Genomic DNA, 23,636 nt, shown 5'->3' with positions numbered 1-23,636 from the left:
TAGTACCTGCAGGTGTTGAGTAAATAAAGTCTGTGTCCACAGTTCACCAAGTGTCTGTTTGTCTTTGTTTCGACTGGGGCTTAGAGAAATATCTGTCCAGTCAGTGCAGAGGTTGGCAACTTTCACTGTCACAGGAGCCAAAAAAAAAAAAAGAGAGGAAATAAATCTGTCTGGAGCAGCAGCTATTAAATTCTAGACTTTCCTCTCAGAGTTTTATTTTTTTTTTGTTTTCCCCTTTTGTGTTAGTTGGTTTGGCCAAACCGGCATATATGTTCCCTCACATTTCATTTTGTTAGGTCAGTTTTGTTCAGTTAACACAGTTTTGTTGCTGTCATTTTTGAGTATAGTTATATTTTGTTGACCTCGTTTATAGGCCTAATTATTAAGTTCTTGATTTATATTGTTTGGTATCATTTTTTGGGGTAAATAAAAACCCTCTTTTCAACAGATTCCTGTTCTCCTCGTTGCCTTACTGCTTGGTCCCTGACAATCATTTTGAGAGTTTCTCATGTTTAGAATATGTCTCATCTTGAGATACTAAATGAATATGTTGATAAAGTTTGTCATAATTTTGAGATACTCTGACTTTTTTTTAGAAAGTTTTTCATTACTGATAGTTTTTTATTATTTTTAGAAAGTTTCTCATTATTCTCATAACGTTTTTCATCTCTTTGAGATACTAACTTATTGCTTTGAGAAAGTTTCTCATCATTTTTAGAAAGTTTCTCATTATTTTTTAGTTTCTCATTACTCTGAGATACTAAATCATTACTTTGAGAAAGTTTCTCATTATTTGTAGAAAGTGTCTCATCTTGAGATTCTGACTCATGTTGAAAAACTCATTATGAGAAAGTTTCTCATTGTTTTTATAACATTTTTCCTTTTTTTTTTTTTTTACATACAAAGTCATTATTCTAACGTTTCTCATCTTTCTGAGACACTAATTCATTACTTTGAAAAATTTTGAGATACTAGCTCAATATTTTGAGAACATTTCTCATTATTTTTTATAGTTTGTCATTATTTTGAGATAGTAACTCTACTTTGTGAATGGCTCTTATTATTTGGGGAAGATTTATCATTATTTGTAGAAAGTGTTGCTCATTATTCTGAAAAACTAATTTTGAGAAAGTTTTGCTTCAGTTACGCTGATTTTGATAAAGCTGATTATTTAGACATACAAAGTCATTATTTTGAGAAAATTGCTCATCTTTTTTTTTTTTTTTTTTTTAGAATTTATCATTATTTTAAGATACTCATTACTTTGAGAATGGTTGTCATTATTTTGAGAGAGTGTATCATTATTCGTAGAAAGTCTCATTATTTGTGAAAGCTCCTCATTATTTTGAAAACTCATTTTGAGGAAGTTTCAATTTTTTTTTGGAAAATGTGTAATTATTTGGACATACAAAGTCATCTTTTAGAGACTCATTACTTTGAAAAAGTTTCTCATTATTTTTTAGAAAGTTTCTCATCATTTGAAAAACTTGCGCTGATTTTGAGAGTTAATTATTATACAAAGTCATTATTTTTGAGAAGGTTTCTTATTATTTTTGAAAAACTAACAACGCTGATTGTTTTGATTATCACTGTAAAGAATGATGTCATTGTTTTGAGTGAGTTTGTTGTGATTCCGACTCACAGGATGTTTATATTTTCATCACATTAGCAGAAGTGGGCGTCCATACGATCTGCTTCCAGTGAAGTTGAGGTCGGCGTGTCAGCCTGTCACACGCCTCCGTGGTTTACTAGTTAACACCGGAAATTTGTTCCCATAATGTAATAGTGGGAGCCCACACGGCTTCCCATCAGAGCACAGCCCTCCGTCACATGGTGCTCTGCTGGTGCTTTTCTACCCAGGACTCACGGGGACAGGACAAACAAACCTGGACGCAGAGGAAGAAAACACCGAGCCTCTCCTGCAGCCCGGAGGAAAACCCGTGGCGTGAGAACCACTTCCTTTTACCCCCGGGGAGTAACTTTTGCCAGGTTTTTTTTCGTGTGTATGTGTGTTTTTTTGTAGCGTTATGAAGTGAAACTCCGCCATATTCAGCCCACCACGCCCGGAGCTCAGCCACCAGGCGTAAAACCAGCCTCGCTGCTTCACAAGTTGTTGCACAAACTTAATTTCCTCTTCACAGGAGAGGAACAAGGTAATACAAACAGCCTTGAGAGTAACGACTCCACTTCCTTAAATTTACATTTGTTTAAACCTTATTTCCAGCTCAGGAGAAATATACAGTGTTGGTGCGCGCAGACAGGAGGAGGAGGAGGAGGAGGAGGAGGAGGAGGAAGGGGGGGTTCTTCTGCAGGGGTTAATCAAAATAAATTGACTTTTTTTTTTTTTTCTCCTCTCCCTGTGTAACCAACATTATGTATGTGCCTGGGAAGGAGGAGAAGTGTGATCCAGGAGTAATGACTCTGAGCTCCGTGGGGGCTTGCTGCCTCAGCCCGGAGGCCAAAGAGGCTCGCAGGATCAACGATGAGATTGAGAGGCAGCTCCGCCGGGACAAGAGGGACTCCCGGCGGGAATACAAGCTCCTTTTACTCGGTAAGATCCCAGAAATCCTGTCAAAATGCGCTCTGTCTGTGTGGTGGGCATGTAAACAGTGATGGAAGAAGGATTCACTTCTACTGAAGCAGGAGTCACACTAAAAAAAAAAATCATGCATTCAAAATTTTACTTTGAAATATTCAACAGGATGTGGAAAAGTTTCCTAACAAAATTCAAAATATAGAGGGGCGACTATCATTAAAGGACTGGATTTGGATTGATCAATTGTTACTCATACACAGGGGTGGAAGTAACTCATTACAAATACTCAGATTACTGTGGTTAAGTAGTAGTGCATTTTCAAGTCTGTGCTTTTACTTGTACTTGCAAGATGTACTTAGTTACTTTTCAAATCATACTTTTTGGGAGCCAATCAGGTGATCTGATCACAAACGAGCATATGAAAATAAAGACATGGATGGAAAACAGAACATTTGGAGTAAGGATGTTAATGATTAATCAGTTGCCATTAAGAATTTAAACAAATAAAAATGTATCCATGGATATTAAATCAATAGACATGGCGGTAACTGGGCCTGATTTGACATTGTTTTGTTGCGCGGAGCCATTTGTTGAATAAGGAAACTTAAACTTTGACTTAAAATGAGCAAAAAAGATAATCATTAATCTCCTGTTGGCCTTTTCAAGTATTAGTTAAAGAAAACACAAAATTTGCAACCCTCGTTTGGAGAGGTGATGGTGACATCATGGTTAAAAGTAACTAATAATCTGAGTAGTTTTTGTAATGAATACTTTGTCCTTTTACTTAAGTATATTCCACTGCCCATACGTTATAGATTAACTATGACATTTCTGAAATTCAGTGGTGGAAAGAGTTCTGAAAATAAATCTGTACTCAAATACAAGTGAAGGCGCTGGTCTCAAAAACTATTCAGAGTATTAGTTGCTTTTTAATCATTGGTGTTCAATGTATTAATTATCAATGTTGGTTTCTCCTCTCCTCTCCATGGGTTTGCAGATGTTATGCATTTTCCTTAACCAGTTGTTCAAAAGGCTAACAATCGATTGATCATTAATAATTTATGAAACACGTGTAATTTTTCCTAATTTTAAGTCTAATTTTAAGTTTCCTCATTCAACAAATGGCTCTGCAGGACAAAATGATGTCAGGTGAGTTGCAGATTATTGATTGAATATCCATGATTACATTTTTAATTGGTCAGATTCTTAACAGCAATTAATTGATTAATGATTGATTATTCACGTCGTTACTCCAAACCTGTGCTGCTGTTTGTTTGTCATCATTTTCATTGGTCCGTTTGTGATCAGATCACCTTATTGGCTACAAAAATACAGATAAAAGGTTTGGATATTAATTCAAATTGTACTGTGATTTTAAAAGTAACTGAGTAGATTACATACTGTAATCAATACTGGAGTATGAGTTAAAGTACAGACTTTAAAATCTGCTCATAAAAGTACAAGTACACAAAAAGCTACTTAATGACAGTAATTTGAGTATTTGTAATTAGTTCTTTCTGTCCCTGCTGAGATCATCTTTTGAATTTTCAGGTGGTTTGACAAAAGACGTCTGACTGTTGTTTATTGTCCTTTAGCAGGACGATTCCTTGATCCTTTAAGCTTCTTTCTGTTTACAAACTATTTATTGGGCGTTGCTGTGTGTGAACCGTGGCTCTGATGAACCGTTGGTATTAATTAATGGCGATTTGAGAGGATGCTGTTTTAGCAAAGTATGGCTGCAAAAATGGCAGGAGGTGCGATGTCTGCTGAAGGCAAAATGTGTGTTAAAAAACTTTTAAATGAACGAATGTCGTGAGGCAGAGATGTCCTGACCTACAAAAAAAAAAAAAAAAAAAAAAAATTGTAACAGTGACGTCAGTTAGATTTGATTCGGTCACAGCTGTAGAATATTAAATCATCCATCTTTGCTCATTTCATCTGAACCTTTCTGACCCTCAGTTTTTTATCAGCCACAGGTTATATGAACTTCTATTAAAAATACAGCAATTCACCAAAAACTGGATGCAAAAATCTTTACCTGATGGGCTTTGAAAGCACTTGAATGCGTGACGATGTGTTTGTGGTTGAATATAAACTGTTTATTTATCATGAAGGGAGTAAAGTGTGTCATGTGTCACATGATGACTCAGCACTGATACAGTAGCTGCGCAGCAAAAAGTACATTAATTATTAAAAGTAAAAGTCCTCATAATGCATCTGAAGGGAACCTTTAGAGCCACGTTATTTTATAGTGTTGGATTATTATTACTGACACGTCAACATGAGAAAAGAGGTTCTGATGTTGTTGCTGGTGGAGATGTAGATGATTTTAAATAACTTGATATACGAGGGCACACTTTACGAACTTAACCTTTAAAGGTCCAGTGTGTAAAATTTACAGGGATTTAAGCAGAATATGGCAGAAATGGAGTATAGTATTCATAAGTATGTTGTCATTACTGTATAATCTAACGGGAGAGTGAGACACTTTTGCAAGATGCCATTAAATCCCAAACACTGGTCCTTTAAATAAGATATTAAATACAGAGGTTTTATACTTTATTCTGTTATTCTATTGCTACTTTTACTTAAGTAAAAGATCTCAATGCTTAAGACACAAATTAAAGCTCCATATAAAATAATTAAATAGATGTATTACAGATCCTATACCCAAGTGGCCTTGAAAGTATTTGAGTGCGTCATGATGTCTTTGTGGCTGAATACGAACAGTTAACGTGCTCTGTATAAAAAGGAGCGGCTGGTCACAGTACGCTACAGCCGACCACAGAAAACTCTACAGCAACATCACAGTGGCTCGAAAAATATTCATTACAGCCAGTAGTGTAAGAAGGACTCGCATCCTTTACTTTAATGTCACACCAATGTAAAATAAAAAAAATAAAATAAAATAAAAGTCCTGCAATCAAAATCCTACAGATGTTAAAATACAGAGGCATTATCACCTACATGTACTTAAAAATTAAAAATAAGTATATGCATGCAAAAAATGTTACATGTGAGAGTTATAAAACATGTAATTTGATCATTTACTGTTGTAGCTAGTTGAGACGGATCTAAATTTACATAAAGGAAAGAAAGGAACAGAAATAAAGAAATCAGTTATGTAGAAAAGAGTTAAAGATGCATGTTGAAGAAAAGAAAATACTTGTTGGGACATTACAGTAATATCAGAGTAATTTCTTTTTTTAAAGGCTGCTCTGTTGGAAGCATTTTTAAAATTGTTAAAATATTAACTTGAACTTGATTCGATAGTTTCATAGTTCTTTTTTAATGAGCCGATCATATATTTTGTGTTTAAATCTTTACCCGTAAAGTAACAAACACTGACAGACGCAGACGAGTCCTAACAGGTAGACAGGTATTTGATAGCTGTAGGCAGTGTCTTAATAGTCCCACGAGCTGCTGTGAGTAAAGCTGCAGATGCAGTCAGCATTCTGCTTTCAAAAATGACTGACTCATGCTGAATGTAAAACGGCACTTTAAGGTTCAAAAGTCAGATATGCAGCTTCATTGCTCCCCAAACAAAGACTAAGAAGAAGTCTTTTAATTTGAAAATGTGCAGTTGGCACATTAGACTCAGATCCATCAGAATAATCCTCAAGTGTATATTCATTTACCTTTTTTTTTGTTTGTTTTAAAGTGGCATACTTTCACTTCACTCTGAAGCTTTCTAACGGTTGCCAGCGAGTACTTTCATTTCAACTTTGCCAGCTACTGCTGGGGGGGGGGGGTGCCGCAACTTCTGCTAGTTCAGCTTTTTCAAAAGATCCACGGAGTGACTGGTGAGATGACAAAATACTGTTTGTAAAACTTTGACTCAAAGACTAAACATGACACCCACAGCGCCCAAGAACAAGATAAAACCCAGACTATAGTAATTGAAGCTAAACCGTTATGCAATCCTGAACTTATCAAGATTACATAAGAGTGAGACGTGATAATACTTCACACACACAATACAAACAACAAACACTTGTTGCTGTTGCTTTGGTAATGAAGACAGCAGGCAGAATTTGGGGAAACTGGCTGGTGAAATTCTCTATTTTGTCAACAAATCAATAAAATAATGTTTACCATGGTTACCAACCTAGATCAGCATATTAGCATGCTAACATTTGCTAATTAGCACTAAACACAATGTACAGTTAAGGTTGACAGCTCATTGTCATTAGTTTCGCAAGTATTTGAACTTTTGACCAGACAGAGGTGTTAAATGAAAAGTCATGGACTGTATAAGAGAAGTGGATGTCGTCATCCTGACGTCACCCGCTTGACGGCCGCTTTGAAGCTTCAGGTTTTGGTGTTACCTTGTGTTTTTGGAGCCAGAAGTGACAATATTTGGATGAGAGGGTGGAGCTGTGGAAGTCACTGTAATAGTGACTTGTCAATCACAATCCAGAAGTATTACCTGCTTTATCGTCTGTTTTACTCTAAATTGGATCTTAATTTACTAAATGAAGCTCATGTGGTATTGAAGACTAACTAACGATGGATTAAGATTAGGGCTGCACGATGTGGCAAAAAAGTCATATTGCGATTATTTTTTACTGAAATTGCAATTGTGATACGATTAGTGAAAATGATCAGTCTTGCATTACAATTTTAATGAAAAAAAGTTTTCTTTTTCAAAAAATTGCGATCTGGTTCTGTGATTTGAATATTGCATTTGGCCATGTCTCGATTTTATTGCAAGTGCAATTAATTGTGCAGCCCTAATTAAGATAGAGCTGCAACGATTAATGGAATAATGAATTGTTGTTCAATCAATTAATCGACTATTTTGATACACAATTAATAATTTCGAGTTACTTTTTAACAAAAAATGTCTAAACTGTCTGATTTCCGCTTCTCAATTGTGAATATTTTCTGGTTTCTTTACTTCATTTATGACCGTAAACTAAATATCTTTGGGTTCTGGACATTTAGAACTCAAGACTTTTGAGGACGTCAGCTTGGGCTTTTGATCAACATTTTTCCATCAATCAATTAATTGAGGAAATAATCAATTAATCGATGATGAAAATAATCATTAGTTGCAGCTCTACATTAAGACCATAAACTCATTTGAAAACACGGGTTTTATACAGTTGAAATGTTAAGAAATTACCAAACTTAGTATCATCCTTTCAGGCAGTTTGTGTGTTTACAATGATGTTATTTTTCTGTGGTTTGGTGTCAAGGAACTGGCGAAAGCGGGAAGAGCACTTTTATCAAGCAGATGAGGATCATCCACGGCCGCGGATACTCCGACGAGGACAAGAGAGGCTTCACCAGGCTGGTCTACCAGAACATCTTCACCGCCGTGCAGGCCATGATCCAGGCCATGAACGCGTTACAGATCCCCTACACGTATGAAAACAACGAGGTAGACCACACCACAAACTACTGTTCCTCTGTCCCTTTTTTTTTTAAAGCTGCTTCACACAGATGAGATTGAGCAAGAGGATTTGCCACATGCTGCCCCACAGAAGCATGTGAGAGGTTTACTGTCTCAGAAAATGACAGAGCCTGCAGTGTATATTCAGGGTGAAGCACTTCTGGTAATTTGCGCTGGTGTTTAGTTTTGCAATCCCGCTGCCGGAGAGTTATGTCTATTTACGGAAAGCACAGAAGATGTTACACAGCAGGCATGTGAAGACAGGTACTCCTGAGCCAAAGACAAGCAAGAGACAACAGAGGGAGGGAGACGGAGAATTCCCCATTAATCATACAGCTATCTAGTAATGAATTAATCACACAAATTTTGCTGTTGCACACAAATACGGCTTTAGATGAAGTTCAAGGTAAGGAGGACACTTCCTGTGTCCTGTGATAACGGAAGGAGGAGCGGCGTCATGTGGCCCTCATGGACCTTTGGCAGCTTTAACCAAGTCTGAGTCAGCATGCGGGTTAAGGTTTATCTCTCTCTCTTTGACTCTGAGTGAAGGTGGTGTCCTGTAAAAGCTCACCGGATGACACTGTTTGTCGCTGAACGTGCAGCTGTTAGTACTGAGCGCCTGCAGGTGAGGGAGGCCGAAAAGCCACCATGCTGAGCGACTATTCGCTGAACGCTTCCCTCGAACAGAGATTGTGCAAGCGGTGTGCGTGGCCTCGAGAGCTACTCTGCATTTGAAAAGAGTTTGGAGGGTGGTGTCTTTGTTTTTTAGCTTTTCCAAAACCAGAAACAGATGTGTAAAAGTGTAAGAAATGGGTGAACAAAGCAACAAAAAAACACATGCAAAAGTATAAGAAATGGATGAAAAAATACACAAACACACCAGTAAAAGTACAAAGAATGTATTAAAAAACAAAAACACACATGCAAAAGTATGAGACGTTGATTAAAAACTAAAAGTTAAAGTGTAAAAAATGGCTTAAAAACCAAAAACACACATGCAAAAGTAGAAAAAGGAATAAATAAACAAAAACACATGGATAAAAAAGTATAAGAAATGAATTAAAAACCAAAAGCACACAAGTAAAAGCATAAGGAATGGATTAAAAACCACAACAGTAAAAATATTAGAAAACTGATGAAACATTGTTTTTCTGCTCGGATGTAAGCTACAGTTAGCATGCCAGGCTAACTAGCTTACTGCCTACAGTAAAGTGTTACACCATTAGCTTGCTACATTTTGTGGGGCTCCAGTTTACTCAACAAAAAAGCTCAGTTGCCGACAGCACGTCCACTGTGTGTAATGTCCCCGTTGTGTGGACGCTGGAGTGTAAGGAAATGTTAGCAGCTCTGTCCTGCTATTTATTGGATTGGGGGGATGTTTACACTTTAGCAATCTGAGCTGGTGTTATGTTCTCCAGACACATTTATTAGTTGTCATCCCAAAAACTTTGTCTCGTAACATTAACTATAAACACCACATATCTGACCTCAGTCTTAACTGTCCAAGTGTGCGAGCTATGCAACCAAACAAGGCTATGTTAAAATGAAGTAATGCCTGATTTTGCACGGGACCTGTTAGCTTTAGCTTCTGTGTAAGCTTAGAAAACCTGACAGGCCTAGCAACCGTAACCAAGGGGGGAGGGGCTTAGAGAATGGCCAATTGGAGGCATGTGGTATTTGTGTAGTGTTAAAAGTAAGAGTAAACTTTTAGTTAATTGCTAAGAATATGCTACAGTGGTGAATTAGGACTATTATAGGTAAAATAAATGCTTTATTAGGGCGCTGTGGAAAGGGGTTTAATATTGGGAGAAAAAACTCAAAATGTCCAAGATTAAAGTTGTAAATTTAAGAGAAAAAGCTCAGATATTCTCTGAGATTAAAGTGGAAAATTTACAAGAAAAAAACATGAATATTGTCTGAGATTATAAAGTCATACATCTCCAAGAAAAAAAACGTCTTGATTAAAGTAATACATTTAAGAGAAAAATTGCAAAAATCCTTTCACAGAATAGTAATCCAGTTTTTAACCTACAATGGCCCAAATATGCCATCGTAGCACGCAAAGAAAAGAGGTTAAAAAAAAAAACAGAAGCTGGCACAGCAGTTTAAAGGATGCCTTTAAATTTATTCCTTCATTTCTCCAACGAGAAGAAGAGTGGGAGCATGAGAGTGGTGAAGCAGGAGCCATAAAATCAATTTTAAAAGATGCACGAAAAGGGAAAGACATTTGAGGAAATGGCTTCCCCTAGAAATGTTAAAAAAAAGGAACTTAAAGTAAACATCTCTCTGGTAGCAATTTCAATTAGTCAAACAACAGAAAAACAGTAAAATTACACACATTGGAATAAAAGGTGATATAATAAACTGGTTAAACCCAGTTTACGGCGTGTAAAGATGCGTTTATAAAACTGGAATTTACCACAGTGTGGCAGCTCCTCAACATTTTTTATCACGGCAGGGTCACAATCTGCCGTTTATCACTATATGACTTAAGAGTCAGAACATTAAATACAGCTGACCATCAACATCAGGACAATTACAGTACGTCTGCAGCAGGTCCGTGTACAGTAAAGTTGTTTATTGATGAGTAAATAGACTTAGAGTAATAGTTCACCCATAAATGACCATATAAAGCTTTCCAAAGTGTTTCCTGGCTAAACAATTACTCAGTGGGTCCAGGAGTGATTCTCAGTCAGGGAAGTATTTATTATTCATCAGACACAATAGATGGACGGAAGGGTGAGATGGGGGGACTGGGACTTCCAAGAAAAACCCATGTGCTTCTATGAACTCTTTTTGTCTGTGAATGCATATGAAATAAAAAATAGATACACTGAAATACCATTAAGGAGAGAAAGTAGATGTTCTCTCTGTTGTTTTTGTGTGCAGCACATTGTTGCTTCATCAGTTTACTGTGAAGGTGTGGTCGGGGATTACAGCAGTCCTCTGTCATCCTCATTATTTTATATTACATTTTAGCCAGTAAAAGTTTACTCTAACAACTAACAATTATTTTCATGACATTTATTAATCTGCCAATTGTTGTCTTGATTAATTGTTTAGTCTATAAAAGGTTAAAAAATGTGAAAAGTACCCATCAAAATATCATGGATCCAGATGTAATCTCTTGTTTTGTCTGATTAACTGTCCGCAGCAAATTCTCAAATCTGAGAAATCAGATTATTGAAATGGATCAAAAACCAAAAACACACGAGTGAAATTGTAAAGAATGGATAAAACAAAAACATGCCAGTAAAAATATGAGAAATGGATTAAAAACCAATAAAACACAAGTAACATTGTATGAAAGGGGTTAAACATCAAAAACACACCATTATAAGTGCAAGAAATAGATTAAAAAAACACCAGTAAGTGTAAGAAAATGATTAAAAAAATAAAAACAGACCAGTAAAAGTGTAAGAAATACATTAAAAACCAAGACCAAATGGGTTGAGTTTAAAAAAAGAATAGATTAAAAAACAAAAACACACCAATAAAATTATTAGAAATGGATTAAAAACCAAAACTGTATTACTAAAAGTATCAAAAAATAGATGAAAAAAAAACAAACACGCAAGTGTAAGTGTCAGAAATAGATTTGAAAACAAAAACATAGAAATAAAAGTGTAAGAAACTGGTTAAAAACCAATGACACACCAGTAATATGAAAGAAATTAGAAATAGAATAGACCAGTAAAAGTGTGTGTGTGTTATTATTATGGCACCACAACCAGCAGCACCAAAGAGAAACAACAGCTGGAAAGTGTCAGCATTTTTCCAGTTGACTCTTTATAAAGTCGTCAGACCAGATGTCAATTAAACATCTGGTCTCCCGCGGCTCATTTTGTTTTGGTGCGTTGTGTTTAATCTTCTTTCAGAGGGCTGCAGTACGAAGCGAGATTAACGTGTTAGCGAGGTATGTTGGGTCTAAAGCCGGAGTTGTCACTGTCCTGAAGGTGGCTCTCTTTTAACCTGGCTAGGTCACCATGGTAACCAACACTGAACCCGTAACCTGGTCGGGAGCAGGTCACGTTCAGAGGTTCGGATTAAATCATCCGTAAAAACTGCTGCTCATTAACTGATTATTTTCCTAATGAAGTTGTTTATGAGCGATTTAGATTATAAACTGAGAAAAGATGTTGCTGAGCTGTACGTCCATAATGTCACTGATTGAAGCCGACAATGTTACAGCAGCACAAACTGTATGCATTGTGTTGCCATGGGAACCTCTGTTTGGTGATGCAGAGTCATTTTTTTCCTGTTTGCCTCAGGTCATATTAACACTGTAAATTTGCACAGTGTGTGGATGATGCACATCCACATTGGACAGTGTCGGACTGACAGCACGCGTATGACGTTTAACTGTTTGTTTGAAATAAATGTCAGCATTAAGATCACATTTAGTTGATGAGTCTTTTTCTGACAGCGTTCTTCTTCTCCTGCCTTATTTGCAGCAACAGTGTTGCTTTTTTGCCATAATATACTTTGTATATTTTCCACTGCTTTTAATTACAACAACTTGTTTCATTTTGACTGAAGTGGGCAGCTTGCAATTGCTTCACTTTGTGCGGAGGAAGAGTCAAATGATGCAACAAACGGCCCCTTTTTTATGTGAGTGTGCAGAGTCTGAAGAAGGAAGCCTGGTTTGCCTTTGTGAAGCACTTTGTAATGTGAATTTTGAAAAGTGCTCTATAAATAAAGATTATAATTATAATTATTATTATTATTATTAACAAAGCAAGCTGATAACCACCGTCATGATGCCCGTTATCTCTGCCTGGGGGTTTAGGTTTTGTCGAGCCAGCTCATGCAAATAAAGCCTGGCTTTGTTGAGCTGCCTTCATATTACAGCTCTGATCTTGACATAATTTCCTGTAATTTGTCGGAAAATTTGAGCCTCCCAAAAAATGTTTTCACCACCTCTTTTCGCCGAACCAAAGTCCGCCTGTTTGTTTTCCGGACCGCGGTCTAATGGAAGTTTCACACGTGTAATTTTGGTTCGGATCAAACCGAAAAGTCCAAAAGTCTGGAACAAACGAGGTAGATGTGAAAATGCCATGAGATTAGTGATACAAATCTGGCTCTGAATTACAGAACATGAAGCTATGAGTTTGAGCCTTATGATACTGAGGTCAGAATAAAAAAAGATGTGGCGCGGGGTGTAAGGACATAGGCGAGAACAGACGTCTTTTATCCCTGACAATCATATTTAGTGAAAGTCTCTTTCATAACGCTACATTAACAGTGCATAAGAACTGAGGAATGATAAATCCCTCTGTATATTTGTGTTGGATTAAGTCATTTATTCCAGTGTGCGTTTCTGTTGTTGTTCAGGCGAATGCCAGTATTGTCAGCGGGGTGGACGCCGAGCAGGTCACGACATTCACAAACCCTTACGTGGACGCCATCAGGAGCCTGTGGAGTGACCCGGGGATTCAGGAATGTTACAATCGGAAGAGGGAATACCAGCTCTCGGACTCGGCCAAATAGTGAGTGTAAACAGAAACGCTGCCAAATAGTTTCCACTGCTTCATCTGCAGGTTGTCTGTTTAATGCACTCAGAAGGTTCAGGTTCAGCGCTTATTCCATTTAAGGTTGTTGACAAAAGGCTTAAAAGCAAAGTCTCGCTGAAGAATTAATTATAGTAAAGTGACTTGAATATTTTATAATAAATGTCTCCTGCGTTGTTCTCCTGGTTCTATATCACCCTAACTGATTTTGTTTTTTATTTTCTTAACTCTGGGTTTTCCCTCTCTGTCGACAGCTATCTGAACGACTTGGACCGAATTGCTGAGACTCCTTATCTCCCGACGCAGCAGGATGTCCTGAGGGTCAGGGTGCCTACAACAGGCATCATAGAGTACCCGTTTGACCTGGAGAATGTGGTGTTCAGGTGAGTGTACGGATTAAATTGTCCCCACATCCCCCACGCCTGCTCCCAACCTCATACACCCACGTCAAGTTTATATACAAGGCAGGATGGGTCCATACTTTCATGTTGTTTATGCCAAATTCTGACTCAACTATCCGACTGTTGCTGTGGAAATCGAGACTCATCAGACCAGGCAACATTTTTCCAATCTTCTATCAGCCCCGTGTGAACTGTAGCCTCAGTTTCCTGTTCGTAGCTGACAGGAGTGGCACCTTGTGTGGTCTTCTGCTGCTGCAGCCTTCAAAGTTTGACATGTTGTGCGTTCAGAGATGGTCTTCTGCAGACCTCGGTTGTAACGAGTGGTTATTGGTGCTACTGTTGTCTTTCTGTCGTCTCAAACCAGTCTGGCCGTTCTCCTCTGACCTCTGGCGTCAACAAGGCATTTCCGTCCAGAGAACCGCCGCTCACTGGATATTTCCTCTTTTTCTTCTTCTTCTTCTCTGTAAACCCTAGAGAGTGTGTGAAAATCCCAGTAGGTCAGCAGTTTCTGAAAAACTCAGACCAGCCCGTCTGGCACCGACAGCCACGCTACGTTCAAAGTCACTTAAATCACCTTCTTTCCCCATTCTGATGCTCGGTTCGAGCTTGAACTGAATGTCTACATGCCTACATGCATTGAGTTGCTGCCATGTGATTGGCTGATTTCATATTTCTATTAACAAGCAGTTGAACTGGTTTACCTAATGAAGTGGCCGGTGAGCGTTTTTTTTTTTTTTTTTTTTTATTTGCGTTCTTGTTGTAACACCTTTTGACAGACCTCGACCCAGAAGCTTTTAATTGTGAGCATTTCCAACTGTTGGTCCGAGGCCAGCTCTGTGAAGCTCGCGAGGCGTCCGGTGGCGCCGATGCACCGCTTTGAGTCGTGTTAACTTCAGTGATGCATCCTTAGAGAGACGGTGTGGGCCCTACTCCAAACCTCATCCCACTCTTCTTCAGTAATTTCACATCCTAAATCTGCACTCAACAGTCTCTTTTTGGCCTGAAAATTTGATGATGTTATATATTTTGTAAAATATCTCGGCAGCCATCATGTGAATTGCCATGTCAGTGCTTACATAAATGGGTCAATAAATAAATCTGTAATTTAATGCTTAATTGTTACCATAAATAAATACATCAGTAAGTAAATATTTATTGCTCTTATATTACTCTTATATTAATTAATTAATTTACTTACTCAGTTATGTATATTTTTATGGTTGCATTTATTTATTTATATATGACCTACATTCATTTATCAATAGTGTAACTTGATGCAGCGAAATAAATAATTCTGTCAGCTTCATCCATCTGAACTCAGGAGTGCAGGACTCTGCACTGCGACTCGGTGGTTGAACTTGAATCCACTGGTTTTGACTCACTTAAGATGACAGCAGCTGATGCGGGTCTTAATGAAATATCGCATGCTACAGTGGTACATATGTCGGCTGTAGCTGAACATATGGAGACAAATGGCAGTTTGATTTTTTTTTTTTTTTTAAAGATCAGTTTGAGGACTTTGCTGGATGAATTGGAATGATGTCATGATCTGTGGAGACAGTACAGCAACCGAGGCTGCAGGGACTGAAGCATTAATAAGCTTTAAAATATATATTTATTTATTCAAGCATTTTATTACACAACTATAAATTCATTAATTTATCTAAACATTTAATTATATAATGATTTATGTATTTGTATACTTAATTTTGGCCCTTAAAACCTTCCTTAGCGTGGTTGTACACAAGTAGAGCCTCTCAGAGCCGTTAGCCCGGCTGTAGACTCGACTCTGCACTGTGGACTCTTGTTTCTTCCTGTGTCAGCATTGTTGTGGAAGTACAGACACAAGTTGGAAGCCATTATGTCTTGTTAGTCTTATTAGTGTTGATTGAGCACAGCTGGACCTCGTTTAGCAACTAATTGTCCGAGGTCGATGGCTGTATTTTGCCCATTTATACTGTATTGTCACAAATTTCATTAGCTGTGTCGAATCAGGCTTGTTTTTGAAAGTTGGTTTGGTTTCTGTTTTGAATTACCTGAAATTGGTATCATTTAAAGGGATGGTTCACCCAAAAGTGAAAATTCAGTCAATAATATACAACAACAGAAATAAGATGAAAATCCCCAGGGGGTTCTACCAAAAGCCTTTTGATATTACAAGGGTTTTATCTAGAACCCACCCAAGGGGTTCGACCAAAAGCCTTTTGATATTACAAGGGTTTTTATCTAGAACCCACCCAGGGGGTTCTACTGAGAACCATTTATATTCTAAGGGCTTTGTCTAGATTTCTACTATAATTGAAGAACCCTTTCTTGTAAAGAAAGGATGAGAAGGGTTCTGAATGAAACCATTAGACTTAAAAAGAACCTATGACAAACCTTTTCTTCAAAAAGGGTTCTTCAGAATCTGGATACACCTTCAGGCCTTCAGGGAGAACCTTTTTAGAACCCTTATTTCTAAGAGAGTACTTCTTTAGTCATAATGTTTACATTACTAATAATGAATTTATTAATTAAAACCTCTCATTGTACTGTTGTATAATTATTTATTAAGAGGTTTAATAATCTAATTAATCACCTCAGCCCAGCTCTTGATACGAGGAATAAAACTGGCTGTGAATCAGTGACGTGTTTTTTAATGACGGCTTGTTTTTGTGGTCGTAGGATGGTGGATGTGGGCGGCCAGCGTTCAGAAAGGAGGAAGTGGATCCACTGTTTCGAGAATGTCACGTCCATCATGTTCCTGGTGGCGCTCAGCGAGTACGATCAGGTCCTTGTGGAGTCCGTCAGTGAGGTGAGAAATAACCTTCAACGGTCACAAGCGAACGTCTTCCTATATATTTTGCCAGTGGGAATGAAAAGGGGTTCACTTTGGGACAATCAAAAGAAAATCACTGGGAGGGACACAAAGGGACTTTGTTTCTTTTGTTTAAGGCCAAACCTGTTAGGTGGCGATGATGACCTAGATTTCTGCAGAGTCCAGCAATAGTCTGGTTTCTCTCTCTTTCTTTTTTTCTTTCTCGGTCACAGTGACAAACCTCATCCTGACCCTCCTCTGCGGCAGTGTGCGTAGCTCACCTGCAGGGGGAGCTCTTTAGTCGCTCTGTTCAGCAGAGTGCACCTCTCAGCAAGGCCTGTTCACTTGATGAGATTACAGCCAATTGAATTTGCTCACACAGACGATCACTGCTGTCTAATGCTGCATCTGATTTCATATTTGTGCTCAGGTCTTCGGTGTTTGTGTCATGTGTTTTTCCTCAAGAATCGCATGGAGGAGAGCAAGGCCTTGTTCCGGACAATCATAACCTACAAGTGGTTCAAAAAGTCCTCAGTCATCTTGTTCCTCAACAAGATCGACTTACTGGAGGAGAAAATCATGTACTCGCACTTAGTCGACTACTTCCCTGAATATAATGGTAAGAGGACACCGAGCATGATGGTGTTTATGTTTTGAATACAACATTATAATAACTCAAGTAAGAAGCTCCAGCTGTTGGCGGTTTATTTAGATTTTCTGTGTATTTAAAGCAGGGGTAGGCAGTTGAATTGGTTTTGGGAATGAGACTCAACAATTGACTATTTTGCCAACCTGGCCTAGATTTTCTAAAGCCCGAAAACGGAGCCAAGATAAGAGGAAGAAGTCTAGTTTTCTCTTAGATTACTTGAACATTATGCTTTAAAGTTATTATGGAGGTTTTGCCCAATGATACCTAAAATAAGCTGCCTACCCGGGCTTTTAGAGTGACATATCTTTTTAGAAAACACACCCTTGCTTCAGTCAGTGCTCTCAGTGGTTCTGCTACCACAGCCCACTGTAGGCGGCTTGACGCTCTAATTATTCCCCTCGCCGTAATCTGCAGAAATGAAAAAAAAAATCTACAGGACCACTTGTAAAAGTTTACTTAAAAAAAAAACAAAAGTGTGGTACAGAAAAAAAATATCAAAAGTGTGCAAAGTATCTGTCAAGCAAACCATCATATCCAAACAAAAATCAGCAACGAGAGGAAAAAAGCAAGATGTCAAAAAAAAAACGACTGTCTCCACTCTCGTCTTGCCTGACTGACTGACCTCAGGTTAACCCCTCACAGGAGCCTCAATTAAAGTAATTAAAGACGCACAAATGATTAACTTATTACAATATTGTACATATAAACTGAAAATACCTGTAAATATTCCTTTTAATTACTCCTAAATGTCATCTAAACCGTTTTGAAATTAACTTAATTATTTATTTCTTACTTCTTAAACCAAAACTCAATGAATTGCATTTAGGCTTCTACACCCACCATGGTCTGGTATGACCATTAGCATTGACTTGCCCCTGGACAACAAATGTTAGGTGGTGAGTTGTCAGGTTTTGGAGATTTCAGCTGCAGACATTTCTGTCTTCTCTCCAATATGACAGAACTATATGGCACTCAGAGAGCACATTTGAAAAACTCTTGACTTTATTTCTGCAATAGAATCTCCTTCCTACATGAAACTGCTCAGAACAAGGTCTGTGGATCATCTTGAGTAACCGAGTCATGATTTCTGTAAAGAGACTTGAGTTGTTGAGTTTTTCAGACGTGTGCTTTGAGCACCACAAGCTGAGTGCCGTCTAGTTCTGTTATATTGGAGAGAAGGCAGAAATGTCTGCAGCCGATATCTACAACAGTTGACAACTCGCACCAAAACAATCTAGACTGATGAATGGTACTAAGGGTGAGAGGAAGAATATGTATTTTTGATTCAGGAGTGAACCGTCCTTTTAACAACACACTGAGGCCCTTTTGTTTCCTGCTTGTGGTTCCAGTTTATTTGCTCTGTCAGGTCACCTAATGCTGATCTTCTCATTCAAAAATTTTAAAATTATGCGATAATATAAAATGCTAAAATGTAGCATAACAGTAGCTCAGGTCATAAAGAGTCATTGTTGTATAGCAAGACATATCCTGGCAACAGGAGAAGCTGGAGAGACACGTCTCTGACTCCTGGATCATCAGAATCTGATCCCTCCAAGGCTTCGTCCTTCTTCCTCTGCATCTTCTCTCCGTACACTAACAGCTGCACCTCCAGTCCTCCGTCAAATTCCCGAAGTTTACGGATTACAACATGCTCATTAGACACATCTGTGGTGGGAGACTGACCACTGACCAGGCAGAGCAACTTGGAGCTCAACACTCTAAAGACAGTCGTGATGATTGCAGATTACAGAAACACTGTGGAGTTCCTCCTCTTCCTCGGCACCGTCATCACCCAGGAGCTGAACGTCGGCTCTCTCATCAAAAAAAGCACAGCAGAGGATGTACTGTCTGTTGCACTTCTTCTGCACCACCATCATGGAGTCCATCCTCACCTCCTCCGTCACCAGCTGGTCCACTGCCGCCACCGCCAAGGATGAGGGCAGCGGATCATTCACTCTGCCCCACGCGGGGGTTAACATTAGGTGACATGACCGAGTCTCCAGGAGGGGACAAAGTAGGGGACAGAGTTGTTGGAGACCTCACAAGATTCAAAGGGATAGTTCATCCAAAAATGAAAGTTCAGTCATTATCTTCTCAACTTCATGCCGATTGAAGATCAGGTTTAGTTTCGTTCACAAAACACTGCTGGAGTTTGACAGGAAAACAGCGTCACACAATCTCTTGAACAATTGAAATGAATGGTGACCAGTTTTCAAACATAAGAACAACAGAAGAAAAACATAAAATGCCTCCATACTGCTCCTGTGGAATAATCCAAGTCTCCTAAACCTGACCTTCTGTTGGCATGAGGGTGACGAGATGATGACCGAACTTTCTTTTTTTGGATGAACTGTCCCTTTAAGGATTGTGAAACACCTCAATGGTGAAAAGGCATAAAGTTAAACAAAGGCAGAATCCACTCAACTACTGGCTGAATCAAAAACTGCAGGAAAAGTTTGTTGTGAAAGGCGGAACCGCTTCTACTTCTTCTTTTATGTTTCACAGCAGGCAGAACAACTTTGCAAGTCATATTCTGATTAAACGTTCTGAGGCATGTAAACGCACAACTTATTGGATCACTTTATTAAGTGTTTATGTAAACAGTTAAGAATGATTTCAAGTCTCTCATACCGCCCCTCCACACTGTATAATAATCAACACCTCTATCACCTCTATTTATTGATATTGCTGCAATATTGTAGGGATGACTATTGGGGCTTTATCAAAATATAAACACAATTAGATTTTGATTTATTTAGCACATTAAAAAGCACAAACAAAACAATGCAACAATAATAACAAGAATATGCAAGGGATACTAAAAACCTACAAGGCTTATCAGTCTAAATACTTAGAACCTTAAGTCCTGTTTTATGGATCTCACACAGATGGATAGTAAGAAAAGAAGCAATGATATGATAAGTGATAAAAATAAAATACCAAAAAATCTGACAAATAATCATCAGTGATGCAGATATAATGGTAAAGTGGGTAAAGGCTAATAATAGAACAGTCTGATAAGTTGATTTCAACACTTAGGCCACATCATGATCCAGAATCGAAGACTTGGACTCATTCTTGCATATTGTCAATATTCTTCACATTTCTACAGTGAACTAAACACATTCCTGGCAAATTTCCATTCCTTCTTAAACCTGTAAAGTCTCTAATTTATTTAAATAGCAGTAATTTTGAACATACTTTTTTCTATTGCTCTTGTATTTTTGTTTCTCACATACTATTGTCAATTTATCTTTTCTGTTTACGCTTCTTTGTGCTTCTTTTTCATATATTATGCAGGTTGTAATGCACCAATATACCACAGTAAATTCTTTGTGTGTGAAAAAATACTTTGCAATAAAAATTATTGTGATTTTGATTTATAAAGTTAGCTAATGATAATGATAACTTCATTTTTTTTTTGCAGCTTTCAGAGCTGCTAAAGGACAAATTAAATAAGCTGGAAATAATCAAACACAAAATCGCAGTCAACAAATAAAACTAACAAAAAATCAGTTAAGATATTATAAAATGACTCATAAAAGATAAGATGCAACAGGCAACAGATAAAATGGTTTAGAAAAAGCCAAAGAGTGATTAAAGTGAATCTCGAGGGAGCTAACATTTAGCCACCAGAAGCTGCTGGTCGTACCGGAGCCGATCTGGCTACAGCGACACGTATTGAACTGATCAAGGGTGTGTTTTATTGCTTATGAATTCAGCTTTTCATTCGTAAGAGGAAGTTGCTTTCATTTCCTCTTTCCTCAGTTGCACTTAAATGTTCTGCAGCCGTTTTGTGTTCCAGTGCCGGCCTGTCCTATTTTCTGGAGCTTTTATGTACCTGCAGAAAATGCTACGGTGACTTTCATGCCCTCTGTCTCTTTGCACCAGGTCCCCAGCGGGATGTGAGAGCAGCAAAAGATTTCATCTTAAATATGTTTGTCAGCCTCAATCCAAACGAGAAAAAAATCATCTACTCCCACTTCACCTGCGCCACAGACACAGACAACATTCGATTTGTCTTCCGCGCGGTGAAGGACCACATCTTGCAGGGCAACCTGGAGGACTACAACTTGGTTTAAAGCGGCGGTGTTGCCGCTGTAATTCAATCGGCTTTGTACAGCTGGCAGTCAGGAGAGCTCTGCAGTGATTCAGTTTGCCTCACACTGCTGCTGAACACTATAATCCACAACGGGACATTGAGAAGCTACAGAGCTTGTCGCCAAATGACTGTACTACTGATGTATTTCAAATTTTCCTGTTAGGCTCTTTGGAAATGGATGTCTCCAGCTATAATGAAGTGTGTCCTGACAATTAAAGTGCTGCTTTAGTGAGGAGTCTATTATAGAATGCACTCTGAAATTTATGGAGCTCTTTGTGAACGTTTTCGAGCAGTAACAGTATAAATGCACATGGATGGATTGAGAGGGGGGAAGAAAAAAAAAGTATTTTCTGTGGCCTCAAAAGCCTCTGAGGACTTGTGATGTACTAGGTCTCTCCTTCAGGGAATCTGTGGAAGTGAATGTAGACTAACTGCAATGCAGCACCTCACATCACTAACCCAAGTCGGTCATAGTTTATTTTTTTAAGTTAAAAAACGATTTGAAAAACTCTACTTAGTTTGTGTCATGACTTAATGGGAAACGAGTCATGATTAACACTAATGACACATTTTGCTTTTTGATATTGATTTGCACACTGTGCATTTTGCAACATTTCCTATCTGGGCTGATATTCCGTATGTGTGTGTTAATTGGGTATTATCATTTCCACAACCTCATTTCAAGTTTGTACACTTTGCATTTGTCTGTGATGGCATTATTCAGCCTTAAACCACTTTTAATGAGCACAGCATTAATATATTGTTATGTAATTTAATGCACATTTCAAAGGGAATCCTTCTATCGCCCTGCTAGATTTTGCTACATTAGCATTCCTTGTTTTTGGTTTTGTTTTTTTTTTTTGTTTTTTTTGGAAGTCTTTATTTTGTCAAAGCTGTAGAAAAAAAGTGTTCAGGGATTGTTTGATTGGATTAAAAGGTAACTTCTGCATTTTCCAACCCGGAATCCCCTATTTTCCCATGTTTTTGTTACTAACACAGCAGCCATTTTCCTCTAATGTCACAGTCAGGGTGGGATGCTCAAATGTTGTACAACTGAGTTTCAGGTTGCAAGTTGTATAAACAAAGAAAATCTGACAAATCATAATTATTTCAGCACTTCCTAATTAATCAGCAACTAAAAAGACAATCAATAGTGAAAATCTAGAGGGACATTCAGCAATATTTCAAGCTAAAACGGCGTATTTGATAATCCATTAGCTACCATGAGACAACAGCTGACATTAGCATTCACCACTTGCTGGCTAACATCATTGTTTGACAGTGTGACACAATATGATATAAAACACATTTACACACATGTATTTAAGCCTGAAAGTAAATGTAATCAAGCTTATAGTGTAAGCTAACGTTAACTGCCTTGCTGTCTCCTCACTCAATCTCAGAAATGTTCAGGCTAAGTCAGTAATTTTGTGCTCAAAGGAACAAAAATTTCTGTGTAGTATTCATACAGGTATCCTCAAACACAAGGAAATATGTAATATCAGATTAAACCAACCAACATACCGGCAACCCTGTTGTAGCTGCTTAGCTTACATACTTGCACGAGAGACAGCATGACAGTTGATATCGCATCACAAGCTTGATTACAACCCGGTGTCTTTTACTTCCCGGCCTAAAGAAATGTTCTTTGATATTTCAGAATTAATCTGTGCTTTTCTTGTCGTATTGTGTAACACTATCGAACGGTAATGTTAGCTAGGAAGTTGTTCATGCTCATGTTAGCTCTGGTAGCTAACAGGCTATCAAATATTAAAAATTACTTTTAGCTTGAAATACGGCCCAATAACCATGTGTATTTTTACTTCTCATTGCAGCTTTGTGAATATGGTGAATGTGGACAACAAATACTTGAAATTGGTCCAGTATTAAGACCACTTCAGATGTTCAGACTGCAATGTAATCTTCACGGGAAGCTGAAACTAAAACTTAAAGTGCTCATTTTGCTACTGACAGGCTGAGATTGTTATTCTAAGTGTCTAACAAAATTATGGAAAGGATCCTTACAGACAGAGACTTTTTTTAATTTGTAAGATGCATTTTGTTTAGCCAGAAACGGCTGTTTCATTTCTCTCGACAAGCTAACCAAACTCCCTTTGCAAAATTGTAGTTTTACCACCATCTTCTTCATTCAGACTTGACAGAAACTAATTAAACTTCACAAAAAAACATCTTGGCTCATCTTTCCACTGTTCCAACAATGACCATCTCTGGTTTGGTTGAGA

At 38.0% G+C, this 23,636-nt stretch overlaps 1 protein-coding gene across 1 annotated transcript; it reads left to right on the top strand.

The window, feature by feature from the left end:
* The first annotated feature begins 1,725 nt into the window (after positions 1-1,725).
* Positions 1,726-22,350, top strand: LOC146308619 (guanine nucleotide-binding protein G(q) subunit alpha-like). The gene is made up of 8 exons (XM_084746708.1): positions 1,726-2,153; positions 2,392-2,551; positions 7,738-7,922; positions 13,269-13,423; positions 13,699-13,827; positions 16,510-16,639; positions 17,108-17,261; positions 21,183-22,350. Exons 2-8 carry the CDS (start codon positions 2,416-2,418, stop codon positions 21,371-21,373), a joined length of 1,080 nt encoding a protein of 359 aa, XP_084602834.1. The 5' UTR covers positions 1,726-2,153; positions 2,392-2,415; the 3' UTR covers positions 21,374-22,350.
* Positions 22,351-23,636: the final 1,286 nt, after the last annotated feature.

This window comes from Lutjanus erythropterus, chromosome 20, assembly GCF_056507025.1.
Source record: "Lutjanus erythropterus isolate fLutEry1 chromosome 20, fLutEry1.hap2, whole genome shotgun sequence".
Taxonomy (NCBI): Eukaryota; Metazoa; Chordata; class Actinopteri; order Lutjaniformes; family Lutjanidae; genus Lutjanus; species Lutjanus erythropterus.
Note: the sequence above shows the minus strand (reverse complement) of the source record. Positions and strands in the feature narration are given on the sequence as shown.

Bases quoted from the DNA above. Each gene is read 5' to 3' on its own strand.
- LOC146308619 (XM_084746708.1), top strand. From the start codon at position 2,416: ATGACTCTGAGCTCCGTGGGGGCTTGCTGCCTCAGCCCGGAGGCCAAA. The intron at 2,552-7,737 runs GTAAGATCCCAG...TTTGGTGTCAAG, and splicing joins ATACAAGCTCCTTTTACTCG to GAACTGGCGAAAGCGGGAAG. The intron at 7,923-13,268 runs GTAGACCACACC...GTTGTTGTTCAG, and splicing joins ACACGTATGAAAACAACGAG to GCGAATGCCAGTATTGTCAG.